Here is a 24,678-nt window from a genome sequence, read left to right on the forward strand (position 1 = left end):
ATGAACATTTAATCATGTGAGCTCTCCCATCTTCTGTCTGAAGTGGTACAGCCCGGACACAGGTTTGGCATCTGTGGGAACAAGGCCACAAACATCAGGCAAATTGTGTTGGGCCCTAGATCAGCTGGACCAGGGTTGCTTAAAGTGCACCCTATACCAGTCCTCCCACAAAAGTTACTAGACTGAACAAAAATGTTCACTAGCCTGCTAGGGACTGACAGAGGAGGGAGGGAGACTTCTATGGTGGGCATGGAGAGGGGGATTTTCTCCTCTGGAAGAACACAGTTTGCTGGGCACAGAGGAGCAATGCTCAGTCCCTCCTCTGCCATCCCTCTCACTCAACTGGCATGGAATCCCACACATTCACTTACATGCAATTCCTTGTCACCTCTGGCTACCAGGCGTGTTCTTATTTACAAGGCTGCCCTCTATGTAACATTGTTTAGTACCTGATAGCTCATACTTATGCCTTTTAAGAGATAGCTTGTGAACAGCCTATTTGAACACCTCCCCACAAAACAAGGTGTCTCTTATGCAAGCTACTGCTGACATGTGTCATTATACAGCTGTTTATATTCTATGTCTGCCAGTGATGGTTTACAGACACACTATTGAAGTACTAGGCACAAAGGACAGCTGCCACTAGCCCCAAATTGTGTTCACTTGGCAAACATGCCTATTTATTTAATGGCATAATATGCCAGGGCTGCTCACAAATGCAGTTTGACACTCACTGCAGAATTAGGCCTTATTACTCTAGTACTCAACATCCCACAAACGTCTATGGAAGAGAAGATTCTTCAAAAGTTAATACAAGAAAAACAATCTTTTATCCTGTATTTCATAGGTGGAAAAAGGTCCACAACCTTCTATCGGACCCATCTACCTACCCACTCATGTTATGTTATCACTGGTGGCACACTGGAAGAAAGAAAGAAAGAAAGAAAGAAAGAAAGAAAGAACTGTTTTCTTGTCAGCTTCTTGCCCGATCACCAGGAGGCAATTCATAGCTGCTACAGCTGACCAGATGCACAGCTATTTGCAAGCCTGTGATGATATCTCCTAATGCTGATAATTTTATTAATGGTAGGAGGAAATTTTGCTTAAGGTCAAATTATAAGATGATGAAGGGTGGTAGGGAAGACTTTTGGAAAACAAGTACTACAGATTACTCCAGTTTTACAATCTCTACACACTTTTCATGAAAATCAAGATCTGTGACAACTTACTGAGGGTAGAAACATTATTCAGCAGCACTCAAGGTTGACGTCTCACTTTCCCCCCTCTTCTCACCTAGCCCCAAGCAATCTGGTGAACCTATGACAACTTTGCTATCTTCCCAACTGTTATTCCTACCCATATCACTATTGCAGAATCACACACCGAGATAGCATAAAAAGCAAACTATCAATAGGCTGCAACCACAGGCATAGCTAATCTAGAGACAATTTCCACATTATACTTTTGTATACATGCACTACACGAGGAGAGTGGATGTGCCAATGTTTTTTTTTTTAAATTCCAATACAGATACCATGGAAACTGGTGAAGGCATTGGCTTCTGGCAATATGTATCTGAATGAAACAAAACACACCCATGCCCAATACGACACATATCTCCTTGAATGCATGCATGGACCCATATGTGTAAAAACACCATGGGAATCAGCTCCAAACATGTGAATTCTTTAAGTAGTGACTGTATCGCAGAGAAAAAGCTCACATTAGCTAACTAGACAAGGTATTTCCATCTGTTCAACTATACCTCAGAGATCTGCACTTTACTGGAATCTGTGAACAAGCAAGGTCATTCCTAAGTGATTAGCTAAACAATAAGTGGCAGCTAAGAAACAGGCAGCTAAGGCTACTGCTGTAGCTTTAAGGCTATTCATACAGTGTGAATTTGTTTAATTACAACCTTAATGTTTTTGATTATTGCTAATAATTCATGAATAGTGCTTTCTAATCTTTAGCACACTGTTGCACACAACTGCTCTGAGGTGGGTCACTAATATTCCTACTTTACAGAAGGGGATCTGAGGCCGAGAAGTAGTGACTCCTCAAGAGTATCTGATGATTCCATGCTAGGCTGGGACTTGAAGAGAGGCCTGTTAGGCAATAGCCCAGTGCTCTATCCACACTGGAGAACTCTAAACCCTATTGTTAAAGGCAATATTTGGAACATGTAGCAAAGGTAGTAAAATACAGACTGGGTTCACACAACACGCTAACCCACACTCAGTGTTTGAGTGTGGGTTGTTGTGGGACCGTGGGTTGTTGTTGAACCATAAGTTATCATGTTGTCTGAACGCAGCACAGGGTGGCTTGTTATCCATGCAGTGTGGCTTATTTTTCTTGAACAAGCTACCCTGAGAACCCATGGTTTGTTGCGAGTTGTTCAGGGTGGTTAACAAGCCACCCAGGAGAAAACATGCTGGTTTCAGACAACACAATAACCCATGGTTCAACAACAACCCCATGGGTCAACAATGATACACACAGGGGATCCACAGGGGAATAGTTAATAAAAATGTATACTTGGATATTGGATCAGAAGCCTTCAACTGATTTAGGTCTCCTTGAAATGGTGTACATTTCCTACATGGAGAACACACATTTGTACAGGAAATTAAGGACTGGCTGCAACAGCACATGTATAATGCATCCACTGGCAATAAAATAGATGCATATGTGATTGTCACATGGCTTTCCTGCAGCTTTTTACCAAAATTCAGAAACTGAATTTAGATACTGACAAAATCATCATTAGTACATGCTAAGCCCAATTCTACACCACATAAAAAGGTTAGTATTAAAATTAGCAATAAAAGTACATTTGTAAGTAATGATAATGTTATCCCTTTGTACTTATATAGTGCAAAGGGATAAACGGATAAGCATTCTTCATACAGCAAAAGTATGGAGCTATATTAATTATGTTATCGGTACATGCACACACAGTTTCATCTGCCCACCCCACTCTGCATTTATAAACCAAAAACAATTTATCTGGGTGTGGTTCTGGAGCTCTTTATTTAGTGACTGACAAACCCTGAGTCACTTTCTTAATCACCATCTCTCTTGGCTTACAATCAATTGTAAAAAATAATTAAATAAACCCAAACTGCCACATTCATCTCCAGATAGAAAGCAGTGTGAGATTTGTTACCAACCTCAGGTTTTTTTTCCTTGTTGTAAAACATCACAAACCCCACAACATAGAAAGCAAGCAAGTTTTTAACAATACGCAGCTTCTTTACAAGAAAAAGATTCTCACCTGAGTGCATAAGTATAGCCAGTATTCTCTGGCACGCATTGGGGAGGGGTATACGTGTGAAGATGTGAAAAATCCATGGTCACTTTTTCAAATCATACTGCAAAAAGTTGAAAATACAGCGCTGTAACAGTTTCAAAGACAGAAAAGGAAGAGCCCTTGCTCAGTTCAGCCTGTACCTCAGAATATTGCAAATGGTGCTTTAGGGAGAAGAAAAGACCATACTGGTTTTAATGTGACTGCTAGTGTTAGATACCCCTTATCAAAAGTCGCATGAACCAAAGACTTCCTTTTGTGGAGAACTTTTCAAAAGTGTTAAGACACACTATGTTTGCTGTTTACCAAGTTCCCGAAAACACTGTAATAAAAAATACTAAACCCTGCCCATAACTACAGTACTACTTTACACTATATTTGACTGCACTGTGCCAAAATACTAGGAAGAATTTACAGTACCTGCAACAGGTTTTTCCCCTCTTCTCCCAATGGCTCCAGGAATTCATCCACATATAATATTGAACTAGTAAACGTTTTTTTTAGGTGTTTCAACGACACTAAACAAATAGTTATATCCACTAAAACTGATGCGTTTCATGTAAGGACAAGCTGTTTTCTTTTAAAGTTTCATTTTGTGCCAAGGGAAAGGAAGGAGGGTGTGTGGCTCTGCTTGTGTTTCTAAAAGGGCCAGCCCCTTTTTGCTGGAATTGGTTCAACTAATGGCCTGGAAGAGAGCAAAGGCACACCCCAGAGGATGGTCCAAAACAATGTCACACATCAAAGAGTCACAAATCTAGTGCTAGATCTGTGTAACTGGTTCAGCTCAGGATTTTTAACAAGCCAATTTGAAAGACTTGTACTGAGTTCTAAAGAACCACATGACTCATTTTGCCCACCAAATGGGGCTTTGGACATGTGTTTTTCAAGCAGCATACCCAAATCCACATGGCAAGCTACTTTTAAAACTGAGAAGAGTTTGTAAAGCACTTTTTTAATATGGATTGGGAGTGGAGAGGAGGCAAGTGAAAAATCTCACACCTTTTGATGTACCTGAAGGAGCTCTTCAGATTTCAGTTTTAGTATCAAATTAGTAGATGTAAAAACTGAACATACATATATTAGTAAAAGGAATACTAACTTGAAAACTGAAACAATTACCAAAATCACATGCTATTTAAGATTGCAAAATGGCAGGAAGCAACCCCAAATAACACAGAACTGTTAAGAAATCCTTTAAGAGGAAAGGCTGTTGCTCAAAAAAACAAAAGGCAGAGCTATATTACCTGGGAAGATGGATATTCCTAGACTTCCTGGGAAAAAGGTGCCTTCAAGGTTTGCAAGAACAAATTTAGTCTGTTCTAAAGATAATATCAGGCACACCTAAACCTTACATCTCTGGTGCTGCATTTATGCTAGATGCATGCCAAGATTTCTATTCCAACTGCGTATACCATGCTAAACTTCAGCAATAATAAATACATAGTTGGGGTGGGGTGGAGAGAGAACATGCAGGAGGCCTCCCCCGGGATATTTTAGGGCCCCACCTTGAAATTTCATTTTTTAAAGAAATTATAATTTCTAGCTAGTTTACTTATAGAGACACAAAGAAAAATAAGCAGGCAATATTCTATGGAATTGCTCATCAAGAAGTACACCTGCTCCAAACTGGTGGCATATTAAAAATATATTTCTATTACAATATATTTAAGAGATAGGTTTAACACCTATTAACCATAGGGCCCACACATCACCAGAAAATATCCAAGTACTGTGGGCTGTTTAAGTTAGAGATGATTTCCTATGAAAACTGCGGCTCCACATTTTGGCGCACAAGCTTCATAACTCCTCAGTATACCATTTAAAAGTAGGCAGCAGTACAAGAGAAACCCACCATGAGAGTAACCAAATACATTGTCAAATAGGGGCACAATCCAGCACTCTTAAGACTCATGGATTCAAATCTCTCATGCTAATTCAACAGGAAAAGAAGTCTTAAACTATGACTAGATTATGCTCAAAGCCTATAACATGAAGAAAATATGGGCACCAGTATCATTTTAGACACCAGCTTTTACAAGGATTGCAGACATTAAACAGACACACACCGGTATTCCATAGTATTTGCCAGGGTGTCAGGCATCTAGAATTTTTCTGGGACTGAGAAAGTTCATCCCGATCGCAATTTAATTTGGTCTCTTGACTAACCTAAAAGGCAGATCATGAAGTTTTTTTAAAAACCTTCAAATGATCCTGCATAATGCTAGATAGCAGACACAATGCTAATGGTGTAAAATTTTCCTGGGATCTTGTAGGATTCCACGAACAGTTCAAGGAGCTAATTTTTACCTATAGAAAACTAATTGGGCCTTGCCATACCAAGCCTTCGGAAGAAAACGGGTTGTGCTTCTTCCAAATGGGCTAAGACAGAACAACAATAAATTGTGCATCTGGCAGTGCTCACTCGAGCTTTCTGTGGCATGTAGGCCAAATGCAAAAAGAGAAATAACAGGCTGGTGGAGTTCTTCAGGCTTAGGCTGCCATAGTACGGAAGAGAGGACAACACATGTCATTCAGCCCAAACAAGGTTCAGTTTATTAAAACTAAAAGAAATCCAGAGCTCACTTTTAATATAATAGGAAGATGTTATTCAGATAGTGTCATGTTTACAAAACAGTTTCCATCTATCTTGCACCAATATGCTATAAAAACAGGCTATAAAATTCTTTATTAAAAGAATAACATCTCTTCTTATTACTGTAGTTTGGTCCCAAACACAGAGATGTTTATTGGGAAGGTGTTGACTCTATTTCTGAAGTGAGCAATTCATTGCTATTCTGATCAAGACAGTTCATGCTACGGCCAAACACATACAGGAACATAGGAAGCCTCAGTACAGTACAGAGTTAGCCTTAACACAACCACAGCTCAGCAGTGTGAGAAAACAACTGTCTAAAGGTGACCGGAGCAGAAAGAAGGTTCTTCTTCCAGGCAAATACACTCAGCATACATACAGATCATGAGAAGCTGTCCAAGTTAACAATACCTTGGTCACAGGATTTTATTAACTATAATTTCCTTCAAAATCAGGAGGAAGATGTTGATGCAAAGAAACAGAACAAACACCTGAGCAACACGTGGTCATAGGGACACAGAGTAAGTAGGCTGGGGAACCTGTGCCCAAAAAGTCTATGACCGTGTACAGAAGGCCAGTGATTCTAAAGCCAATTTTGACTGAGCTTGTGCAATCCTGACACGAACAAGAATTGTAGAAGGAAAACACACACATTTGGTCTTCCCTACATCTGCAGAAATAAACCTCTTAGGCATTTTAGAGCAAAAAAGGTTGTATGTTCTGACACTTAAAATGAAGGTAGTGTACTTGCTTTACCAAAATATCCTGTCTCCATGTTGTTTGTACATTACAGCTTCATTAGATGTTACAGTCATCTTGCCAAAAATGAGAAATAAATTATTTCCCTTCCCAATTCTATCAGCTTTCAGTCTTTTAAAGCTCAGGGTATTTGAAGGAAGTTTTGGGAAAAGAGAAATTTTTGTTATGGGGTGGCATACAAATGCTGTTAATAAAATAAAAATCTTTTAAAACAATAACCTACCACATTTTCAGCAGCAAATGTGCTTGGAAAAAATGAAGCCAGGCCTGCAAAGAAGCAGCTCCTATGGCTAAGCTGGTTCACATGGAATGCTAAACAGTACTTAATGCTAGCTGGGAAAAGGAAGGGAATGAGGGAAAGGCACGTGAGTCTGAGCAGTGCACCCAACTGCCTGACTGGCTTGGTGTTTGGGTGATATGTTGTCTGAACCAGGCCAGTATATTTACATGCATAAAACTGCAAAGCATTCTACACAACAGAGAGGTAGCAATACTGGGAACAAATGAGAAACCTAGTTCTGTTTACAGTTCCCTGTGGGCCCAACTACAGCTAAGGGACACCGTTACTTAGCAAGTAGCATTGCATCAACAATTCTGATTTAGACCTGGCAGCTCAACAGCTGCTGTCACCCTCTTGGAACCCCACATATGAAATGTTAGACTACCAGGCAACGATTTTTAATAGGCACAAACATGAGCTGTATAGTAAGCTGTGACTGAGTTCTACAGGAGCTGGGCACATGGCTATTATTTGCATACACCCTCCCCCAAGTCAGAGACGAGCGTTTAATCACTACAATTCTTTTCCCACACTAGGCATTTGGAAAGTTTCCAAGAACAAAAACTAAATATATTCCACTTCTTCTTCGGACTATTCTGGCCCCATTACAATTACAGAAACAGTGGACAGCAAGGCTGTTGGAAACTCCCACCAGTAGCTAGTATTACTTTCATCTTTCCGTTTTTATCCTAAAAATATCAACTGATGGAGCATTAGTACTTAAAGCAGAGGAAATGGCAGCTCCCTGGATTAAGTGGTGCAATCATTCGGGGGGGGGGGAGGGAGAATAATCCCCTGACCTGTAAGCAAAAGAAAAGGCATTTGGAGCCCCATCTACTCTTAAACATGGTGACTTTAAGACCTTGAAAATATAGTTTGAGAATAAAGACATGCTATACTTCTCTGACCAACAAATGCTGGTCTAGATTATGTCAAAGTTTCTTTTTGGGGTGAACTGGATTCAGGCAATGTTCAGCAGGGAAATCTTCTGATTCCTATGGAAAGCTGAATTAATCTTGGCTATGACGGATGGATTGGTTCAGAACACAATCCTGTCTTCCAGAAAAGAAACACATGTCTGTTTTCTAATCAACAAAGCCCTTATCTCCTTCACTTTCCTGGCAGAAATAAATGTGACTAAGAAGACTGTTATCCAGGTAAACTCTTAAGTAGGGATGGTCCTCAGAAGTTCAAAAGGAGGGTCCATGAGAGGTTTCAGGACTAAGGAAAGTTCCCAAATGGGGAACCTGTTGACAGTAAAGAATGTGCTTCTAATAAAATTTTTGAAGCAAGGGCAAGGTAATGGGACATTAATGGATTGACTGATCCATCAAAGATAGCAAAAAGTATTAGATACCAAGCCCTTGGCTAGACCATCTTCGAGAAAGGGGTAAGATGTCCAGAAGAGAGGCAGAAGTGGGCTGGAGTCTCTCTCATGCACTACGGGTGGAGAACACACCAGACTGCCTTTCTAATTGCAGAATGGACTCAATGGCCTCTATAGAAAGCAAATGGTTCAGCTGTCTCCTTCTTAGAAGCAGTTGGTAGAGCCTCCTGTTTCTTAGTCTCTTAACAGGACAGGAGAAAGAGACACACCCCAAAAGTGTTGTCCTACAGAAATGAGAGGTGCCGCAATGAGGACCTGCACTACTTGAAGGCAAAGCAAGAAAAACAGAAGAAAAACAGCCAGTGTGGTGTAGTGGCAAGAGTGTTGGACTAGGAGCTGGGAGATCTGGGTTCTAGTCCCCACTCGGCCATGAAAGCTCACTGGGTGACTTTGGGCCAGTCACAGACTCTCAGCCCAACCCACCTCACAGGGTTGTTGTTGTGAGGATAAAATGGAGAGGAGGAGGATAATGCAAGCCGCCTTGGGTTCCTTGTGAGAGGAAGAAAGGCGGGGTATAAATGCAATAAATAAATAAAATAAATAAATATATGTATGTAAAACCCCTTTCATGTGTTCCACTGAGGATGGGGTGGGGCCAGTAAGTGAAATCTCACTCCCCTCTCTATGCATTTAGTGGTATAGAAGGTGGGGAATAGTTTCATCAGTCAAAGGGTGACAGAGTACTTCATAAAAATGTTCATATAACAATAAAAAAAATTCTGGCTCACACAATGAATCTAGCGTGCCCTGTTATGTAAAACAATATTACTGACACCACAGAAGTCAAGGGGTCCAACAAATAATCAAAATCAAGGAGGTCTCAAGCTTTCACTTTCTGTTTTGCATAAATGTCAAAACTCAATTAATACCAAAAAACAGGCACTTCCTGTCTTTTTCTTCCTCAGTTCTGGGTGGTGGGATGAGAGTAGCCAGAAGTACAGAAAGAGTGCTTGAATGCTCTGCTTAAACCACAGTAAAGTGGTAGAAAGCTGTCTATTAAACTCATGTAACACAATTCAAAGCTATGCCAACTCTAACGAATTCAGAACCATGGACATCCTTTTCCTTTTGTCCCTCAATTAACAGGTTGTGCTAAAGCATATGAAAGTATACATATGTCTGTGCAGACATAATACACTCCAAAAATAAATTCCAGCTTACTTTCAGTTTTGAGAAAGAAAGGGGGTTGGAGGAGGGGTATATTAGATATTAATAGAAAACAGGAATCTTTTAGAAGGACACCACTTATAACATATAGGGATATGCTAGCAGCAAAAATGTAAAAGGGAATAATAGGCAATAAAATGGGCCTCCACTTTAGAATTAAAAGGGTTACTGATCAAACATTTAAAAGAAATACTACAGCACTGGTTTAAAAACTGGTACCTAGTATTCTGAAGTGCTTTCAAAACAAATTGGCTACTTTCAAGCTATAATATGCAAAATATGCACATTCCAAACCACTCCTCAAAACAAACCGAGTGATGAACTCTTATTACAACATGTTAAGGGTGCAATCCTATGCATGTCCAGACAGAAAAAAATCCTACAGCTCCCAGCATTCACCAGCCAGCCCTGGCTGGGGAACACTGGGAGTTGTAGGACTTTTTTCTATCTAAACATGCATAGAAGTGCACCCTAAAATAGTTAATTTGGGCAATAACAAACAGCCTGCAACTTCAAACTTGAAAAACTTTGCTGCTACTTCAAGATTTTACATGCTGCCATGATTAATTTGAGTCAATGAATAGTTCACTCCCCAAAATGTATGACTTAAGTTCTCTTACAGGGAATATCTAACATTTTGCAGTCTCTTTCACATGTCTCCTCCAACATTACCAATTTAAAACAGGCTGAAAAGCAAAGAGCTTCAAGCAAGTAACAAAATAAGTACAACATTTAGTGCAAAAGGTTAGCACTATGTTTCAGAAAGCAGTAACAATCACATATAAAAAGCAGTTATTTTGACATATGAATTTGAACATCTCTAATATACAACACTTGGCGCAAGCTTTAACTGTAATATTACTTAGATAGTGGCTGTCAAATGGGAAAACATATAACATTTTGATTTTTAAAAAAATTATTCTGAACTTGGAGCCACAATCATACTTACAATGCTGTTAATAGGACCTGGGGTTTACAAAAATACCGAGTGTATCTAATACGTACTTCAGATAAAACGACTCGTTCCACTTTACAAGCTAGAAATCCTGCAAGGCGGCAGTGCTTTAAAAAATCAACTCAACTTGTTTTGTACATGAATCAAATTAGGTCCCTATTTACTAAAAGACTAATCGCTAACCAAGGACCACTAAATAGAGCAAGTGAAAGCTAAAAACAAACTCAAATCGCTCAGGGACACTCCAAATCCATTAGACCTACACAACTGGGCAGAAAACAGCAGCAAAGGTACACCTTCAAACCTGGATCATTTCAGAATTCACCATCATTCATCCCACGCAGAAGGAAGGAATAATTCTTTAGTTCAGCATCATATTCCAAGATTGAGCAATCTTCTGCCCAGTAATTCAAAAGAAGTTTGAGAGTTGACAGCACATTATTTCTATTCCACACTGCAGAATCCCAAAATGGCTTCCCAGTCTCAACAAAGCCTGAAGGATCAGACTAATCTAATCCAGCCTCTTAAAGCTCCCATTGTCAGTCAGAGGCAGACTTTGAATTTATTGGACAAAGGTACTTTGGCCAGCCCACAATATTTAACCCCTTAATTTCCTTCAAGGCTAGAGATGCTGAAAACCTTTGTCAGTGTTTTATTTATAGTTACAGGTTTCCATGGGACTTTTGATTCTCACCTTTTGATTAGCTTTTAGCAAGGAGAAGCTACAACGATCCCCCTGCCCCCCATGCATGTTTTTGTTTTTTTCCCTAGGCAACCTGCAAGACTCGCTGTCCACAACATCTTTCCATTTGGTAAAAAGGGGGCGGGGGGGGGGGAATCAGGCTTCTCTCTTGCTTTTTTAATACGCATTCACCTCCCACTCTGCAGACGTAGGAGCTAGAACTCCGCTAAAACCTATGCTGGTGAAGTTGGGGTTTGAATAACATAAATTCAAGAAGGCAGATGCAGTTATTAAAATGGTAAACAATGCTCACACGAGGACATGTTTTATATATGTAAATTATCTGCACAGCTCTTTCTAACATTTTAACATATGCAAAAGAAAATTTGAATGTCAGGAGCATTTTCCCAGTGCTTTGGAACAACTTAATTTTTATACCTTTTCCTACTTCAACAAGTAAAAGTTGGCCTTTGGTGAAATACTAAAACGCTCCACATACTTCACACTCCTGGAGTTCCTGTAATCTGGAAACTCCAGTTCATTCTTTCCACCTAGCCCTGAGGCTTGTCAGACAGCCTCCAGAGTGGCATCAGCCAACTTTCAAGTGCTGGGGTCTGCTGCTCACCCCCTCCCCTTCCTGCCCTTCATTGCTGCCAGATGTTGCTCATCCACCAATGTCTCATATCTAATCCCAGGACTAAATAACTATTCCCTTCCCCTCTCCCACTTCTGCTGGGATCTCTTGTCATCCCTAGAGGTTCTGAAAACCTTCCAGAAGTGAGCCTCATACTGTCCTTATACAAATCTATGGTGCAGCCACACTTGGGAGTACTGTCTACAGCTCTGGTCACCACCCCTCAAAAAGGATATTGTACAGTTGGAAAAGGTGCAGAAAAGGGCAACCAAAATAATCAAGGGGCTGGAGAAACTCCCTGATGAGGAAAGGTTACAAAGTTTGAGATTGTTCAGCTTCGAAAAACGGTGAGTAAGGGAAACAGCTGACAGAGGTCTACAAAATTATGCATGTGACAGAGAAACTGCATAGGGCGAAAAACCTCTCTCATAATACTAGAACCTGGGGGCATCCAATGAAGCTAAATTGTGAAAGATTCAAGGCAGATAAAAGGAAATACTTCTTCCCACAGTGCATAGTTAAACAATGGGATTTGCTACCACAAGATGTGGTGATGGCCACCCATTTGGATAGCTTTAAAATTCATGGAGGGCTAGGGTCCCTAATGGTCATGTACCAGAGGCAGTATGCCTATGTATACCAGTTCCTGGGAAACACGAGCAGGAGGGTGCTATTGCACTCATCTTACTTGTGGACTTCCCACAGGCAGTTAGTTGGCCACTATGTGAACAGAATGCTGTAGTAGATAAGTCTTTGGTCTAATCCAGCATGGCTCTTATGTTCTCCCTCCCAAATGCCTCCCACAGTACAACAGACAAAACCCAAACTGGCAGCTCACCTAATGGTGAAAGATCTCCCCATGAAGGATCATCGTCCTACACCTGTCCCCAGCAGCACACTGTGTAGACAGAGATGAAAAAGAAGCAGGGCCAGTTCACAAGCCCTAATTTTAGGACTATGTAATTTTTTCCTCTTCCTTTCCCATCCCTTTTTCCTTGTGTGCCGTGTCTTTTTAGACTGTAAGCCAGCGGGCAGGGACTGTCTTGTTTTACTGATGGAGTGTGGTATGTCTTTTTGGCTGAGGGAGTCTTTTTGGCTGAGGATGGGGAGAAAAATCTTTAAACAAAATACATAAAATAATGACAGTACCCACACTCACCCTCAGCCTGGACACACACAAACTGTTCTCGAAGGCAGCAGAGCTACATGACACTGTTGCATTCTTTAAAGTCTACGTGGGATGGACTCACATAGACTTTCAAAAAGCCTAAAGAAGACTGTCACCCCAAGCACTGTTCAAAACGCAAATGGGGCACAGGATCTATTGCATTGCACTGACATGATGATGCATAATAATGATGCTGTGTCATTCTCTTAGGAGGGGCTAGGTTGAGGCTTGTCCTTCCCTTGAAGGACAAAAGTACATGCCTCTCCAGAATGACACTTTCATCATACTCCTTGAAAGCAGTAGTTTTCAAACTTTTTAACTTCAAGGAATCCATTTCACGTTGACTAGTCTGCCATGGAACCCAAGCACATGTATTTATTTATTATTAAATTTATTAATCGCCCATCTGGCTGGTCACTCAGCCACTCTGGGCGATGTACAGCGTACAATAAAACAGTTTAAAACAATAAAATTCTACAGTCAAAACATTTTCTAACATACCCTAACCCACCCCAAATGCCTGCCTGAACCACGTTTTTAATGCACAACGGAAGCTCATTAAAGAGGGGGCATGGGAGTTCCACAGAGTGGGGGCCACCACAGAAAAGGCCCCCTCCCTCGTCCTCACCTAGCTGTCCTGGCTGATGGGACAGACAGAAGGCCATCGGAGGCTGATCTTGTTAAGCAGCCTGTCTGGTGTTGCTGGAGGCGCTCCTTAAGATAGGCTGGGCCGGAACCATATAGGGTTTTAACGGTCAAAACCAACACCTTGAATTTGGCCCGGAAAACAACTGGTAGCCAGTGCAACTCCTTCAGCACTGGAGTGATGTGATCTCACCAGCGGCTGCCTTTAATCAAGCGAGCCGCCGTGTTCTGTACCAGCTGCAGCTTCCGAACCGTCTTCAAGGGTAACCCCACGTAGAGCGCATTACAGTAGCCTAAACGAGAGGAGACCAGGGCATGTACTACAGATGGGAGCAGATGGTTGGGAAGGTAGGGGCGCAGCCGCCATATCAGATGGAGTTGATACAGTGCTGTCTGGCTCACAGCTGACACCTGAGCCTCCATGGACAGCTGGGAGTCCAAAATGACCCCCAGGCTGCAGACCTGGTCTTTCAAGGGTAGCCGTACCCCCTTCAACACCAGGTCACCATCCCCCAGCCTCCTCTTGTCTCCCACCAAAAGTACCTCAGTCTTGTCAGGGTTCTGTCAGGGTGGACACTGAGCCCATAGAATCCCAGAGTAGTTCTGATTCGGAGGAAGAGCAGTCGCTCCTGGGAGAGGAGCGCGCCCCTTTTTCCCAGGGCCCGCAGCTGACAGAATTTCCTCCCACCCACATTCCTAGATTAGAAAGCAGTCCAGGGAGCGACCCAGCACCGATAGCAGACTGGTTGGATGCGCAGCGCAGACGCAGAGAGCGGCACCAAATGGAGAGCGCGGAAAGGAGGCGTAGCGCCCAGTTGGCAGTCAAAGAACAGTTGCGCCCAGAGGATCCAAGGGAAAAGGGGAGGGATTCTCCCTAGTCCTTATATTCAGGGGTCTGCCAGTAATTGCCTTTCAAACGGGGACCAACTGTTCTAACTTAGGGCATAGGGATGCTGCTGCTCAGATCTAGTTGCTACCTGTAGAGCTGTTAAGTTGTAAAAGAAGAATAAAGCTTTAAAAAGAATCCCTTTGTCTGTGTCTGGACTTGGCTACTAGATTAGACTGAGAGTCCTCCAAGGAGCCCTTAACAGGTTCAGTTTCAGCTTATTCCTCCCCATCCAGCCACTCACCGTCTCCAGACATTTGGACAGGGATTCTATGGCCAACCTTGGTGAAGATTTGAATGAGAGGTAGAGCTGCGTGTCATCCGCATATTGATGACACCGCACCCCAAACCTCCTGATGATAGCCCCCAGCGGCTTCACAAAGATGTTAAATAGCATTGGGGAGAGGATGGAACCCTGTGGTACCCACAAGTGAGTGGCCACAGGTCCGAAACCTCCTCTCCCAGTGCTACCCTCTGGTACCTGCCGGAGAGGAAGGACCGGAACCACCGCAATACGGTGTCTCCAATGCCCAACCCCTCCAGGCGGTCCAGTAGGATACCGTGGTCAACGGTATCAAAAGCCGCTAAAAGGTCGAGGAGAACAAGGAAGGAGCATTCACCCCTATCCAAAGCCCTCCTCATATCATCTACCAAGTCGACCAAGGCTGTTTCTGTCCCATGCCCAAGCCTGAAGCCCGACTGAAATGGGTCTAGATAATCAGTTTCTTCCAAGTGTGCCTTCAACTGCATCGCCACCACCCGCTCAATCACCTTGTCCAAAAATGGCAGATTTGAGACTGGGCGAAAGTTGTTCAGAACTTGAGGATCCAAGGAGGGCTTCTTTAAGAGCGGTCTTATCACTGCCTCCTTGAGGGCTGATGGCATCACTCCCTCCTCAAGGGAGGCATTCACCACTGTCCTGATTCCCTTACCCAGCCTCTCTCTGCAGCCCATAATGAGCCAAGATGGGCAAGGATCAAGCAAGCAGGTGGTTGGCCTTACAGATGAAAGCACCTTGTCCACTACATCAGGAGGAAGAAGCTGGAACCGATCCCACAAAACCAGTTTGCCACAGGCCGCCTCTTGCTCACTAACTGTATCCACAGCGTGCAGAGTAACACACCTAATTTGATCAATTTTATCTGCAAAGTTCCTTGCCAAGGCCTCACAGGAGGCCTTAGAATGCTCCAGTGGTTCAGGAGCCACAGGACCGACCAGGCTTCGGACCACTTGGAACAGCCTCCTGGGACAGCACTCTGCAGACACGATAGAGGCAGCATAATATTCCTTTTTGGCTGCCTTCACTGCCACATGATAGGCTGAATATACAGCTCTAGCCCGTGTCTGATTGTCTTTGGAGCGAGACTTCCGCCACCGGCGCTCTAGCTGTCTCACCTCCTGTTTCAGAGCTCGTAACCGCGGATTGAACCATGGTGCAGTCCGAGCCCTGTTCAGGGGAAAAGGGCATTTCGGAGCCACCCAATCTAATGCCCCAGTGATTGCAGCATTCTAGCCACCCACCAGGGTCTCGACCGAGTGGCCATTGGCATGCCCCAGAGAATCCCCAAGCGCGTTCAGGAATCCATTTGGATCCATAAGACGCCTGGGGCGGACATTGGACAGGATCTGGGATCTGTTCTAAGACACACACTAATTTCACATCAGGTGCCAGCCGAGCCTGTTGGGCTTCACCATCAATGTGTGTGAGCTAAGAGTACACCCTCGAACACATCTAGATAGTAGATACTCTCCTGTAGCTGTGCATTTCAGGACAGGATCATCATTAGCAAGCAAAATATATTTCACAGAAGCTTGTCTGCCATTCCTAATCTTCTCACTGAGGAATCCCAGATAGGCTTCTGAGGAATCCCCAGTTTCCCAGAACATGGTTTGAAAACCACTATACTAAAGGATCACTTTCAATTTGGCTGATGCTCTTGAGCATCAGTACTAAGGTAGTACAGGAAAGGGTGAAGCCCCTTCCATCTGTGACTACAACAGTGCTGCTTCTACATGCTAATGTTTGTGGGCCACACCTAGAGCCAGCCAGTGATAAAGCTGTTTATAGCAAAGTTTATGGCCTGCAAAAGCTAACTGCAAAATGTTTTAAGAAAGGAACCATGTATAAAAGGAACCAATTTTTAAACAGAACGTTGGTTTAGATGGTGTATTTTGATGCCAGTTCTTCTTCCTCTCCTCATTAGCTACTTCTGTGGTAGCTTAGCTCACAGGGTGGTGTGTACATTTGTATATGACTAGATCTCCAATTGGCACAAGTACTCTGGGGATTAATAATCAGATTCCACCAATTTATAACCAGTTCCTAAACAAAACACAAAGCCTGCAAGAATATAGGCAGAGGCTCTCCAATTTGTTATTTTCCAGTCCTGCAACTGAGTCTAAGCAGTAAATTACAAAAGGCCTGCAAAAATGTCAACACCTACAATGTCGCTTCCTCCAAGCCCCAGTTCCTGAAATGTAATGATGAACTGAACATTTTTAGACTATGTGTCAGTAGTGTTTAGACAGTTGAGTCCAACTGTAAGAGACAATTCACACAACCAAATTGGAAAGCTGAGAATGCAAATTGTTGGGTAGGTGCAGTCCTTATTGTTGGTCTTTGTGAATGATTCCTACCCTGCTCTTCTTCAAAGAGAAGAGCAACTTACAAATGGATTAAACTGAAATTGCAACAATGGAATCAAACTACAGATAATAAACAGAAAATAGCATTTAGCAGCTCAAACAGCAATACAAAACAAGGCAGTAACAAAACAAAGGGGATAAACCCCAGCATAAAAGCAGAAGGTGAGGGGTGTGTTTGTGTGTGGTGACAACAACAACAGCAACAACAAGAAGCTAGCAACATAACTCAACCCTCACCAAAGACCTCTCTAAAAAACCAGGTCTTAACATGATGTCTGAACATGTGCAGTGCAGTGTTGGGGCTAGGTAGGTCTTTCTAGGTCAGGCATTCTGCAAGGTTAGCCCCACGACCAAAAAGGCCCATATAATGTGGCAATTTTCCAGTTTCTTTACTCGCAAATTAGTTCAACATTAAGAAAAGTAATGAGGGGAACAATCTACTGGTAGTTCTCCTGCACAAATTCTACTAAAATCAATGGTTGACATGCAAGAGCACAGCAGATTAGTGCTAGGAAAATCTCTCCTCCCACACTGCCATCAACCAGGGTCATTCTGCACTGAAGTGTTGTCCGGAAGGTGTTTGCACAAGTGTCATGGGTACATAGAGTGACTGAGACATCACTAATGATGATGCCTAGCTGGCAAGCAAGCCACAAAGTGTTAGTACAATTGCATACCTAGTAACTCAACCATACTCTACCACTGAATAGCTATTAACTGGCTTGTGTAGCAAATGTGGGCAGGGTTGAAAGCTGGCTCTGTGATGAAGCAATCTTTTAGCCACGTGCCTAACTTTGAATGGATCTTCTCAACTCACTCGAAATGCACAGGGTCTGTCTGTATGGATATAACTACCACAGCACATGGTAGACATGGCAGGACGTTTGTGTGAATTGAGTGAAAACCATGGCTGCCATATGCTGAGAGAATGATAGTGAACAGTGCTATACTCCTGTTTAACAGGTGCTGGAGCCAAAATGAACAACAAGAGTGATCATCACTGCATGCCCTATCTGTTAATTTTCCAGAGCCATTTGGACGGCTACTGCTGCAGAGAGAGTATCTCCACGATACACAAAGGCCCACATCCTCCCATACCAGCCTGCCCTTTCCCTAAGGTCTGCTGGGGAGTCTCTTCTTCACATTTCAATGGTGGCCAAGGCACAGCTGGTGGGGATATAGGTGACAGCCTTCCCTATGGCTACACCTCGTTGTGGAACTCCCCACCTCAGGAGATCTGCTTCCCCCCCCCCATTTGTTTTGTGTGACCTGGCCAAGACTTTTTATTCCAGCAGGCATTTGATCTAACTGGTTGAGGATTGCTATGTGGTTCACTTACCTGTGCTTTTTAGTTTGGTTGTATCAGCTGTACCCATCTCTGCTTTTACTGTTTATTTTTGTTAATGTTGATTGATTCATTTAACTTTATTGTTTTTAAACCACTGTAAGCTGCCCTGAGCAGTGGAAGGGTGGTATATAAACATTTCAAATACATAAATAAAAGCTGGACCAAACAGATCTTTGGTCTGATCCAGCAAGGCAATTCTTATGTTCTTGTTAGAACAGGCCCTCTCAGTTTATCCTGGACAAAGGATAATGTTTAAGACTTTTACTTTAAAAGGCTAAAAAAGAAACATTCCCCAAACATCTGCTATGTGTAGATATTCTCTCTCATGATTTGGATGGGAGAACATAAGGCTGTGAACTATACTCTGCATCAGTGCCAGGTAAGAAAAAATGAAATTTGGGTCAATGTGTTGTTGCCTACATTTAGAACACTACTTACTGTTTTGTCAAGCAAAAAGGATTACCCAGAAGTATCTTACATTTCCTTGTATATTTCTATGTACCTATTTAAATATGCCAACAATGCCAAAGCAAACACAAGGGAAAGATCTGTATCTAGAAGAAATATTATTTTCTTTTCCTGAAAAGTTAGGAAAGCAATCTTTTGTCATCTGTTGGAGAGGCACTACTGCTACGTGCTTGTTTAATAATGACTCTTTCTTCTCACAGAAACAGGGACATAGGTGTACTCTTTAAAAATATAATAGATTTATATCACAAGACTGAATGCAGTGTAACATTGAACATAGTCTGGGGATACTTCGGTTCAAATCTCTACTCAGTCATAAAGCCCACTGGGGAACCTTTAGTCGGTTCTAATCTCTCAACCTAATCTACCTCAAAGAATTATTGCGGTGATAATCCAACGGTGAGATAAAAATATAAGGTTTATGGGTGACGGGCATAACTAATCTGCATGTTTTCATTTCACCATACTACCTTTTATGCCAGCCTTCCCCTACTTGGTGTCCTCCAGAAGTTTTTGGACTACAACTCCCAATCGCATCTGATAATTGGCCACATTGACTGGGGCAGATGGGAATTGTAGTCTAAAACATCTGGAGGGCATCAAGTTGAGGAAGGCTGTCTTATGCAATGGTGCAGGGTGAAGTCACCAGTATTTGGCTTGGTTCAGACTTTGGAATAATCTGTAATACCCCTGACATGCTCCAGGAACCAATCTCTCTCCTTGTCCCTCCACTTTTTGAAGACTCCAAAATGGAAAAAGCACACATAAGAGGATTCCCAAGGCTGGCCAGTGCATCAAAAGAGCAGGATGCTGACATAGAGACATTCTATGTGGCTCAACCCTTATTCAAAAATTGCATGTTTTATGAAAAACATGAACTAACTGATTAAATTTCTTGCTATATGAATTTTAAAATCTTGAGAGTTGAAAAACAATAGATTTGGCTCCTTGCTTTTATTTTTAAATTAGTTTGTGCAGAAATGAGAATTGGCAGCTCTCTCACATGCACTCTCTCTGTCTCTCTCATTCACAGTTATGTACAGGTGGGACTTGCTAGGATTCTCCTATTTAGCAAGGCCACTTCAAACACAACAGAATTCTTACATGGAAAACACTTGCTTCCAAATAGGACTTAATGAGCAATCTGTATATAGTACAATAACTGCACACATGTGTTTTGCTGGGTGCATATGCACTAGAAGCTGTAACCAGTCACAGCAAAACATATGTGTTGCTTGGAATAAGCATTAGCATGCCACCTCTATGTAGACTGTCACATCAATTTCTGAAACCACACATACATATTTTTCTACACGTACAGCATAATGAGAAGCTGTGATTGGTTGTGGCTTCTCAGCAATCATACATACTCACAATGAAATAGGCATCTGTGCAGTTATCATGATGATCTTGTGGAAAGAATCCTTTAACCTCACCCCTAATGTGTTGTGTATACCCCAGAATGGTTTATGTTAAGCCTTTGTTCACCAGTTCACCCTGTCCTGGCCCCTCAGTCTGTAAGAAACAGATTGCTCTGGAAATTGCTAGGGAGTATGGATTCCTCCCCGGGGAATTGCTGATAAGCACTGTACTCTGTGCGGCAACTCAGTATCAGCACCTGGCAAACGTCCATCCTGTAAAGGGAGGAACATTCAGCTCCTTTCCAGATAACAGTGTGTGTATGCCTCCAAGGGATCTAAGTAATATGTCTGATAGAGCATGGCTAGAGTTCTTCCCTATATGTGATGTATTTCACTGTATAAAAGCTTGCCCCACTGAATGTTCTGGCCTCTCTGCCCCTTTGCTGACAGAGTGCCTGCGAGCCTCGTAATAAACACATGTCTGATCCAGAAGCTTACCTGTGTCTAGCTGATTTGTCGGACCATCAGCTAGTCAACGAACTGGGGGGCCTTTACCCCCTCTACCACAATTTATGTATAAGTTGTCTATGTATAAGTGCTTTCAATTAAAGATTTTTTGTTTAACCTTTTTAGTGGCCCTTAGACTATTAAAAAAAAAAGGAGAGAAAGAATTGATAAATTGAGAGAAAGAATTGATAGTTATATCCATGGATATAACTAATGATCATGGAAAAATCTGAGAAAACAGGACAGTATATAGATCAGTCTTTTCTCACCTAGTAATGTACTATGTCTGACCTCTAGTGCCATAACTGCACACCCCAAAACTGTCTTAAGTAAATTCTGCTTGTTTCTACATCCTCCTCAAAGACTTGTATGCACACTTCATTTTCCATTTCTTAATGTCATGCTGGCACCAGCATGTTCCATGCTGTGCTGCCAATAGCTTTATGTCTTTGGCCTGGCCTGAAGTATCACCAAGTCCATATCTATACTTCAGAACCATGTAATCATACTAATATCACAGAGACAATGTGCAAGAAGAACATTACAAATATTCATACAAAATGTCCATGGTAAACCAGTGCTATTGGTACAAAGCTCAAGAATATGCCATACCCAAGAGTTCCTTAGAGATTTAATTCACTGCTGCCAATGGCATTATAATTCCAGCAGCCACAGCAATAAAAATATTACTACTGGAGACATCACCATGTGTCTCCTGGCATTTAGGCAACCCATTGTCAAACTCTCCATTGTTGACAAAAATACATCACCAGTGTCCAGCAAGATGCCAATCCAATGCAGTTGTACCAACACTACCAGAAGGGCATCTTTTCATTTGAAAATCTCTTAGCCCAGATAAAGTGTAGTTCTGTTTACTAGCTGTCTAATAGAAACCCCCCAGACCACAGTGGAGCAAAGAACCACAAATAGCAAAGGCACAGAGAACCGTTTGTTGCTCTTTTGTGGACAGGGCATTTATCTGCCAAGGAGACAGAAGGCACCAGCTGCTGCTGTTCAAATCAGAACTCCATTAAAACCCTGTGAGCCTGGACTACCCTTACAGTACTAACTGTACCACATTCCAATGTGAGAGGTGTGTGTTTGAATATAATGCACTTATCATTTTTTTGGAGTTTCTGCTCTGTTGTTATATTTCAAGGAAATGGGAACATATACAGTATAGCTACGTATCTACAAAGTGCTATCAGTGTTTTTATTATAAAATATAATAGAGCTAGAATCACAGAATAGTAGGGTTAGAAGGGTCTACAAGACTATTGAGTCCAACCCCCTGCTCAATGTAGGAATCCAAGTCAGAGCATCCCCGACAGATGGCTGTCCAGCCTCATCCTGAATGCCTCCAGTGTGGGAGAGCCCACTACCTCCCTATGTAATTGGTTCCATTGTCGTATTGCTCTAACAGTCAGGAAGTTTCTCCTGATGTTCAGCAGGACTCTGGCTTCCTGTAACTTGAGCCCATTCTTCCATGTCCTGCACTCTGGGATGATGGAAAAGAGATCCTGGCCTTCCTCTCTGTGACAACCTTTCAAGTACTTGAAGAGCGCTATCATCTCTCCCCTCAGTCTTCTCTTCTCATGGCTAAACATGCCCAGTTCTTTCAGTCTCTCTTCATAGGGCTTTGTTTCCAGTCCCCTGATCATCTTTGTTGTCCTCCTCTGAACCCTCTCCAGCTTGTCTGCATCCTTCTGAAAGTGTGGTGCCCAGAACTGGACACAGTACTCCAGATGAGGCTTCAGGCCTGGGCATGGGACAGAAACGGCCTTGGTCGCCTTGGTAGATGATATGAGGAGGGCTCTGGATAGGGGTGAATGCTCCTTCCTTGTTCTCCTTGACCTCTCAGCGGCTTTCGATACCGTTGACCACGGTATCCTCCTGGACTGCCTGGAGGGGTTGGGCATTGGGGATACCGTATTGCGGTGGTTCCGGTCCTTCCTCTTCGGCAGATACCAGAGGGTAGCACTGGGAGAGGAGGTTTCGGACCCGTGGCCACTCACTTGTGGGGTGCCACAGGGTTCCATCCTCTCCCTGATGCTATTTAACATCTATGTGAAGCCGCTGGGGGCTATCATCAGGAGGTTTGGGGTGCAGTGTCATCAACATGTGGATGACACGCAGCTCTACCTCTCGTTTAAATCTTCACCAAGGTTGGCCGTAGAATCCCTGTCGAAATGTCTGGAGACGGTGAGTGGCTGGATGGGGAGGAATAGGCTGAAGCTGAATCCTGACAAGACTGAGGTACTTTTGGTGGGAGACAAGAGGAGGCTGGGGGATGTTGACCTGGTGTTGAATGGGGTACGGCTACCCTTGAAAGACCAGGTCCGCAGCCTGGGGGTCACTTTGGACTCCCAGCTGTCCATGGAGGCTCAGGTGTCAGCTGTGAGCCGGACAGCACTGTATCAACTCCATCTGATATGGCGGCTGCGCCCCTTCCTTCCCGACCATCTGCTCCCATCGGTAGTACATGCCCTAGTCTCCTCTCGTTTAGACTACTGTAATGCGCTCTACGTGGGGTTACCCTTGAAGACGGTTCGGAAACTGCAGCTGGTACAGAACACGGCGGCTCGCCTGATTAAAGGCAGCCGCTGGTGTGATCACATCACTCCAGTGCCGAAGGAGTTGCACTGGTTACCAGTTGTTTTCCGGGCCAAATTCAAGGTGTTGGTTTTGACCTTTAAAACCCTATATGGTTCCGGCCCAGCCTATCTTAAGGAGCACCTCCAGCCGCTTAACAAGATCAGCCTCAGTTGGCCTTCTCTCTGTCCCATCAGCCAGGACAGCTATACTGGTGGGGATGAGGGAGAGGGCCTTTTCTGTGGTGGCCCCCACTCTGTGGAACTCCCTCCCTAGGGAACTCCGTCATGCCCCCTCTTTAATGAGCTTCCGTTGTGCATTAAAAACGTTGTTGTTCAGGCAGGCATTTGGGGTGGGTTAGGGTATTTTAGAAAATGTTTTTATTGTAGAATTTTATTGTTTTAAACTGTTTTTATTGTATGTTGTACATCGCCCAGAGTGGCTGAGTGACCAGCCAGATGGGCGATTAATAAATTTAATAATAAATAAATAAATAAATAACCAGTGCTGAGTAGAGGGGGACTAGTACTTCCTGAGATTTGGAAGCTATGCTTCTATTAAAGCAGCAACAGTTATGCCTCTCTCACTGAAAAGTTAAATCAGCCCTTCATATTCCTCGTTTCTTATGTTGTATTCTGTCCAGAGTTATTGAAATAAAGAAGTTTCTTAATGAAAGTGCTGGGGGGTGGGACACCTCTCATCTCAAACAACTTCCACCTCAAACAACTTTCCTATTTATTTATTGGGCATAGCCTTCTCCAACCCAAGGACTCAAGGCGGGTAACAGTAAACTAACTATTCTACCTCATCATTGGTCACGAAATAACTTGAATAAGAGCATCTCACACCAATTTTGGAAGATGCATAGGCTCAGACTTTGGTGAGTCTCCACTGACGAGACCTCTGAAGTTGAGCAACAGTCAAGAATGCTTTTCTTGCGCACACATGCAGCCCTGATTTGGTACATAAACTGTGTACTTAAAAGTATTTCCTGATGATCTTAAAAGCTGTGGAGGAGCACAGGAATGGAAGTGGTCATAAGAAGCTGCCTCGTCTCAAGTTAGACCAGTGGTCCAGGGATGTGGAATGAGCGGCACTCCAGATTTTATTGGACTGCAACTCCCATCATCCCTCACCATTGGCTATGCTGGCAAAGGCTGAAGGAAGTTGTAATCCACTAAGATCTGGAAGGCCACACATTCCGCATCCATTCTATATGCTAACTGGTAGCAGCTCTCCAGATCTCAGACAGGACTTTTCCCCAGACCTATCTGGAGATGCCAGGGATTG

General features: G+C 42.9%; 1 protein-coding gene across 18 annotated transcripts in view; it reads right to left on the reverse strand.

Annotated features, from left to right (window-relative positions):
• Positions 1-24,678, reverse strand: part of SUN1 (Sad1 and UNC84 domain containing 1) — a 69,995-nt gene that overhangs the window by 39,693 nt on the left and 5,624 nt on the right. For 2 of the 18 annotated variants that reach the window (XM_084818364.1, XM_084818355.1), the window contains exons 1-2: positions 10,748-10,936; positions 3,278-3,374 (exon numbers count right to left, since the gene is read on the reverse strand). The exons of 5 other annotated variants lie outside the window; for them this stretch is intronic. In XM_084818364.1, coding sequence (XP_084674490.1) covers positions 3,278-3,354 — 77 coding nt within the window. In that variant the 5' untranslated portion in view covers positions 3,355-3,374; positions 10,748-10,936. Of the gene's footprint in view, positions 1-3,277; positions 3,449-3,730; positions 3,911-10,714; positions 10,937-24,678 lie in introns of those variants that run through there. 11 more of the 18 variants (XM_084818365.1, XM_084818362.1, XM_084818367.1 and 8 more) reach the window with 8 other exon arrangements.

The sequence above is a fragment of the Heloderma suspectum genome, chromosome 12 (genome assembly GCF_057233095.1).
Source record: "Heloderma suspectum isolate Gila_16-S chromosome 12, 16-S_ref, whole genome shotgun sequence".
Lineage (NCBI taxonomy): Eukaryota > Metazoa > Chordata > Lepidosauria > Squamata > Helodermatidae > Heloderma > Heloderma suspectum.